Source organism: Sinocyclocheilus rhinocerous, unplaced genomic scaffold (assembly GCF_001515625.1).
Source record: "Sinocyclocheilus rhinocerous isolate Xijiao unplaced genomic scaffold, SAMN03320098_v1.1 scaffold1043, whole genome shotgun sequence".
NCBI classification, from domain to species: Eukaryota; Metazoa; Chordata; class Actinopteri; order Cypriniformes; family Cyprinidae; genus Sinocyclocheilus; species Sinocyclocheilus rhinocerous.
Window position 1 is genome coordinate 1,731,346 of NW_015642610.1, and position 7,043 is coordinate 1,738,388.

Below are 7,043 nucleotides of genomic sequence, written 5' to 3' on the forward strand. Positions count from 1 at the left end.
TGGAAGAAACTACTCCTTTTAGTCCTAAAGATAATCTGACTTGTAAAAGGTTTGCCTTTATTTGTGTACATTCACAATAAAAACAAATCTTTGTGCTTTTGTAAAATAAGCCTAAAGAAAAATAGGATGCCGCTTTCTGCCGTCTCTTTCCTTTTGCGCAGCACAAAAATGAACCGAAACTCTGTGTACTAGGCTACTTGTTGCACAGTTTTTCTTTCATTTTCTTAACCCTTTCGCACGTGAGTTTAAAATATTCTAGCTGAGCCCCCAGCGTGAGTTTTTTTTTAGGCGACCTTTATTTTAAAATGTATCGCCTTATTGTTTCCATGGCGACGCGTCATGCTTGTCATGTGACACAACGCAGCCACAATAGATCTGTATGACACATGGATCGCTTTTATTTCGTTTTTCCTGTTTTATTCAAAATATTCACAAACATGCTCACTATATTATGAAATATCTGATATTCCGATTCTGAAATATGTGCAATTAAATCTATTTGGTAGTTTAAACACAGTTTTATATCGACCGTGTTAGTTTATCTATACCGGGTGATGGGCGCCGCCATGTTAGTTCGCACTGAATCCGAGCCCTCATGTTCTGTTGTTTGCTGCTTTTTGCGCATGTAAAATTAATCCCCGGGAAACAAATGTTAGTATTTTTAACGGGTCACAGACACTTATCCTTTCTAATTTAATTCAATTCTAATTTAAAATAATCTTGTCGGTTAACGGTTAACAATCGGTTAACGAGCGTCGGTTGTCGGTTAGGAAAAATAACCGAAATGAACATCCCTAATTTAATCACTATACACCGGGTCTGATGTACTGAAGTTTTTAAAAATTATATTTAAATTCAGTCAGTATGCCGTAAATTATTTTCATGTAATGGCCATTAACTGATAAATTCTGATATTAAAATTCTATACTATTGTGTCTAAAATGTAAAAACTAAAATCAGTGGTTTGAATTTGAATTTAGGCATTGCAGTATTGTAATGTCTGATGTTGAAATTTGTTAAAGATTTATATTAAAAAAAGTTTTATTAAAGTCTGTTTTTTTTTTTTGAAAACTCTAATTGAGTGTTGAATGATAATAAAAAATAATCTAAATGTAAAAAAGGCTATAATTAAAAGACGATAAATAAAACAAAATATCTAATATCAGCCAATATCTGACATGGTACCGGTAAATCTCTAATTAAAAATCAGTAAAAAGACATTTAGTTTTGTGTAATACACAGCTGTGTTTACATCCCTGTAACCAATGAGATCTGTCTGGGGGCGGGGCTACCCAACACCGAAACGTAACAGAAATAGAAACCAAGTGTTAACAAAACGTCTTGTAACTCATTGCTTGTTGCGGCTGGTTGGGACGACAAATACTCGGATTAATCTTGAATGAAATGGGGTTTAGCCTTGACGCTTTATCGTATCATGTCTGCTTAGAACATGTAAGAGAATGTGATGTGGTTAAATGACTTTTTTTTTTACTTTTTGGCATGTCTGAACATGTCTGCATGTGTTTATAGATTTAATCAACTAATAATTTGTTCTTTTTGACTCTATTTTCAGTTTCACCTGGGAAAAACTCCATCTTAGTGAGATTTATAAGATTTCGGGAGCAGTAGAGCCAAAAGCCATCACATCCCTCTCTGATTAAACTCAATCACCTGGACCGTGGGTCCCTCTGCCCTTTTTGGGTCTTCCTGATTCTTGGACTAAGCTTCAAGATTGTCAATGGAGCAAAGAGACCTTACTCAGACGGCCCAGCCCAAAGGAAACGAGGAGTTCTTCTCCACTGTTACCACCATCAACAGAGCAGATCTCAGTGAGGTGGGTCTCCTTGCCTGTCCAATAAAGAGCCTCCCTTTACCTGGAGAGCAACAGGACCATGAAGAGGACGAAGACCTCGGTCTGGGGAAGGACATCGATGTCACTTCTAATGCGGACAGTGAGAGATGGGGGCAGGGAGATGGGCTGGAGGAGCAGGAATTCTCCATCAAGGAGGCCAGTTTCTCTGAAGGCAGCTTGAAGTTGAAGATACAAACGACCAAGAGGGCCAAGAAGCCTCCTAAGAACCTGGAGAACTACATCTGTCCTCCTGAGATCCGCATCACCATCAAGCAGCCAGGAGAGCAGAAGACCGGCAAGCATGCCAGGAGTGCCAGGGGAGGGAAGGAGGAAGATAAAGGACCCCTCAGAAAAAGGGTTAGTGTCACCGTCAGTGTTTAGGAATGCTGTTGTTTTCTTGTCATGTGATCACTCTCTTGTGTTGATTAGCATATGTTATCACGGCTCTAGACAGTACGGACCTTAGTCAGAGTAGTTGCCATATTGAATTTCATGGCAGTGAAATCAAGCCATTGGCTGCTGATGAAATACTGAAATATCTTTTCTTTGGAAGCGCCTTTATAAAATAGCTGTTTTTGCGTGAACAAAATATTCATTTTGTGAATGTAAAATGTGATTTGTGCATTCATATGAATATGAATGTAATGTACATTAGAAACATTTCTTGAACGGATGTTTTTTGTGATACAGACTAATTCTTTTGTCCACAGAATTAGACGTCTCTTCAATATGAATAGAGAATTCAGAAAAAAAGTCAGAAATGCAAAATGTAATCTCGGAATTTCAAGAAATAAGTTCATAATTGTGTGTAACAAACTTGCAATTCTGGGGGAAAAGTCTGAATTTCAAGATATAAACAAGTCTGGGAAAGAAAGTCTGAATTGCGAGATATAAAATTAGTGAGTTTTGAGAATTGTGAGATAAAAAGTCACAATCAGTGGCGGCTCGTGGGTTTTAAAATAGAGGAGGCACACTAATTGTATTGGTCTGGGATCCCTGCCGATTATTATTATTATTATTTGCTTAACTATTTTAAAATGGCTTTTTTGTTGCTTTTAGTCAGAAAATGTAAAGAAAACGACATACATACAGCAAGATAATATAATTTCACTTACCTGGCCTATCACTTGAAGCAAACATCCATCCCTTCTTAAAAGTCTGTGTTAAAAGAGAGCTGCCTGTTGCGCCATTTAATTAAGCCGACTGCTGTAGTCTATATCCAGTTAGGTGTGTTTTCCCTGCACACAGACTGTACATTGTATTCAATGCACACAGACTGATGTAGTTTAAGTCTTTGGTTCTTTTAATTGTGATGATTTTGGCTCACGCCCTGCCTCCCCCGACGAGCCGCCACTGGTCACAATTACCTTTTTATTCAGTGACAGAAACTGGCTTTGGTACTTCCACACATTTCTGATGGACAAAAAAAAAATAGATGTGACCCGTGAGAGTACGATATGAGAAGAACAAATTTCTGTAAAAATCACTCGTTAGTTGAAATTCTTGTGCAAATTTGTAAACATTTTGAGTTCTATATCTCTGTGAGCGGGTTGTACTTCTGTCCCTCCAAGCCTTGTTTGTGTCAAGTTAACTATGACATCTGACTAAGGACCTTAAGCTAGCTTTGGAAACTACTATAACTAACCACTTAGACAAGTATTTTTATCATGCCAATTATATTATTTTATCATGCCAATTATAGCTTTCCAGTTGAAAGATTCAGTTTGGCGTGGCCTTTTTATTGAATAATTCACACATTATTTGAAGTCTGTGCTTTCTCTTTAAAAGAAATCACATTTGTGCTGGGCCTAGATGACACAGTTGCATTTTCTGGGCTGTCAGCTTATTGGCTGCTTGTCAGATGAAGTGTGTCCAGTGTGTGCCGTTGAGTAACGTAACAGCTAGTCATTAACCTTTTGTGGCATTTAGCGAGTTCATTGACTTACATGTGATCCAGATATCTTGTTCAGTGTAAAGGGTCTGTTTTGAATATGTCAGATAACACAATTTTTGATTTGGGATAACAGAATGGTATGAGCAGAATGTTTTTGGGCATGGTATCATGATAGTCTTTTGCTGTTCTTTTTGAAGTCTCTTGGAGTACATTGTAAATGCTATAGGGATGTGCCAAACAACTTTTCAAAATCAACCAGTTGCTGAGTTCCTAGGTCATAAGGTAGACCCGTATAATTAGGCTGGTTTTGAGTTCATCTGATCCTGATCAGGTGCATTTCACATTGTTCCACAACGAAGCACAACTCCTTTTAAAAAGCTAAAAGGTTAATTCACCAAAACAGAACTATCATGTCACTCCAAATCTACTTTTAATTCAGATTTGAAATAAATTGTCTGAGAGATATCTGTTCCCCCATTGAAAGCCCATTCCCCTAAAATGCTTCAGACATTTCAAAATGTTCATAACGAGATGCATTAGAAATCCCTATTAACCCAGCATTTTTTTCCAGGTCTTCTGAAGAGACATGGTCACTTTATATGATGAACTTATTTAATTTAGGCTGTTATTCACATATAAACATTGATCAACGCACATAGATAGAGTGCATCAAATGGTAAACAGAAGCTCAAATGCACTTTCTTGACATGCAAGAACTAATCAGGTTTATTCTTGTGTGTCACGCAAGCTTGTTTGAGCTACCGCTTGAACCAGTGAGGTTTGTTCTCTCAAGTACGGCTGAGCTCCTCTTCTGACATACTACTCGCCTCACATACTGTTTTTCGCCTGCTATATAGTAGGGAAGTATGCGATTTCGGATGCAGCATTGGATTAAACCGCTTGATTAATATGGATTTCTTTTTACAGTCTATTTATGATTTTTATTTTTTTATTTTTGGTAGAATGGACTTTCAAGGGACAAAAACCTCTCAGGATATTATAAAACATCTTTTTTCATAAAAAAATATCTGTGTTTCGAAGATGAACAAAAGTCTTATGGGTTTGGTATAACTGTAGCTGTAGTGCTTGAATTGAGAAACACAACAGTGCAAATCATAGTATGTTGTCAGTTTGCTAATTAAAAATTAAAATATCCCAAAAAACCAAAGCTAGGACAACCGACTTATCCTTAGTAAAGGCCATAGTACATGAAAATGTTAATCAGCCATTTGATACCATCAGTGTATCGTGATTCTGTTACAGTCGGCTACTTTTTTTTTGCAAAGGCAGCTGCAGAGGATTCTGCCAAATTGTGTGAGTTCATGAAAATGTGAGACGCTAAAATGGCTCCTTTTAGTAAATGCTTTCAGCTCACCAAAGCGTGCTCCATCAAGTTTTCAAAACAGATATGTCGCATTTTCCCCGTCCTCGCAAAAGAATGAAGGACTGTGGGAGAGAATGGGAGGAGAGGCTGGTGATCCCGCAGCCAGAGTCTGTAATTTGACCATAATTAGGGAGAAAAATCTGTGCTTGCTGAATCAGAGAAGGAACTGCCAGCATCAGCATCTTTCAGCAAACGCACCGCAGGCTCAAATTTGATCGCGTTTCGTGTGGAATCTCTCATATCTTTTAATCTTTACAGTAATCTCTTAGGGTATGAATTATTTGTAGTGTAATGGAAGACCAGCTCCTGCTGTTTTGTGTGATGTGCATTTAAAAGCCCATCCACATCTGCCAAATGCATTTGACTTGATCCCAGCAATTGATGGTTTGATTATCGGCCTTGAATTTTGGTTGTGGCTGCATGTTATCTGATTTCCCCAGGGATTTCTCTTTGCCTGGAGAAGAAGGACAATGTTGCCATAAAGCCAAAGCCAAGGGTTTTGAATTTCTCTTATTTTCGGGCTGGGAAACTTAGTCCTCGTCCACCCCACAGAGCAGAAATTTTGTAAAGCGGCTGATAAACACAGTGGAGAGGGCGATGGAGAAATCAATGGAAAACAGAAAAGGCTCAAAGAGCAACAGGGAACTGAGGCGGGAAGCCTGGAGTGCAGCTGTCTCTTTCTGGCAATCTCCACATTGACCACAGACAGAGGGTCAAAAGGGGCAGAAGGAAGAACAGAAGAGGTGGCCTCACGCCACCGTCGAACGTGCTGCCGTGTCTATAGAAAACAGCTTCAAAAAAGCAAAGAAAAGCAACCGCCCATCCCCCAAACACACACTACAGATGGAATCCCATTCACTTTGAGAAGCAATAGTGACACAAACTCCTCATTTAGAGCCACCAAATCCCATTCTGTCCTTGCTGTTTGTAGCTTAGGCGTCAAGCCCAGCACCTCTTCTCATCTCTCGCTTACAAGCAGCGTGGGGTCAGGGGTTAGTGCGTAATTGAAACCGGCCCGGACTCGCTGAGAATAGGGGCTTACATCAGCCCTCTCGGACCGCGACAGCTGCTCGCTGCATCTTCCATTCGTGACAACAACCTTTTTTCCCCCTGCTAATGTAATCAGAACGCCAGGGCAACGGCAATTTAGACAAGCCGGGCACTCTGATGAATTAACTCGTATGGATTAGACCTCCTCTTCCACACACTCCACTTGATGACCTGTTTTGCACTTTAAGTGTTGTCGTGGGCTGCGTTGCTGGAAAATTAGTTTAATGCAGCAGAACTTTTCTGCACCCACACAATAGTGTGACCACGCAGCCAGAAATAGATTGCAGCCTTCCCGCTGGCGTTGTAAAAGCACAGAGTCTGGATGTGCAGTTAGGCGTCTGAATATGCAGAGGTCAGGACACGTTGTGTTTGGCGTTTCCATTAAGACTTAACCGAAAGGTTTCGCAAATGGCATTTATATATTTTTTTCATTTTACCAAACTTTGAGGAAAAACATTTAGTTTGAATGCACATTTTGCTGAAATGCTGCGAACAAATTTAAAAGGCTAGTACAAATGTTTCTGGATGAGAATAGTGATCGGCTACTTTTTTCAGAAGTATTTTCCCCAGTCATTTCCTCCACAGAAGGTCCTCAATAAAGGGTTCTAAGTCATGAAAATAAAAATTATGGTCGTTATCCAATAAATGACTGATATTAAAATGAATAATGAAATGTAATTTATACTATACTTGTCAAAATAAATAAAAAAAATAAGAAATTAACAGTTTAAAAATGACAGTTAAATTAAAAAAATTTTAATTAAACAATTACAATTTTTTATATAAAAATATAAATGACAACATAAATCTATTGATTTATAGACATTTAAGACATTATAAATATATTTAAATATATATATATA

At 38.4% G+C, this 7,043-nt stretch overlaps 1 protein-coding gene across 1 annotated transcript in view; it reads left to right on the forward strand.

Moving 5' to 3' along the window:
• The window catches only part of LOC107756308 (SET-binding protein-like), a 70,016-nt gene that overhangs the window by 16,350 nt on the left and 46,623 nt on the right, over nt 1–7,043 (forward strand). Inside the window, exon 2 of the mRNA XM_016573352.1 lies at nt 1,574–2,209. Within this exon, the coding sequence (XP_016428838.1) occupies nt 1,739–2,209 (471 nt within the window). The 5' untranslated portion in view covers nt 1,574–1,738. The remainder of the gene's footprint in view (nt 1–1,573; nt 2,210–7,043) is intronic.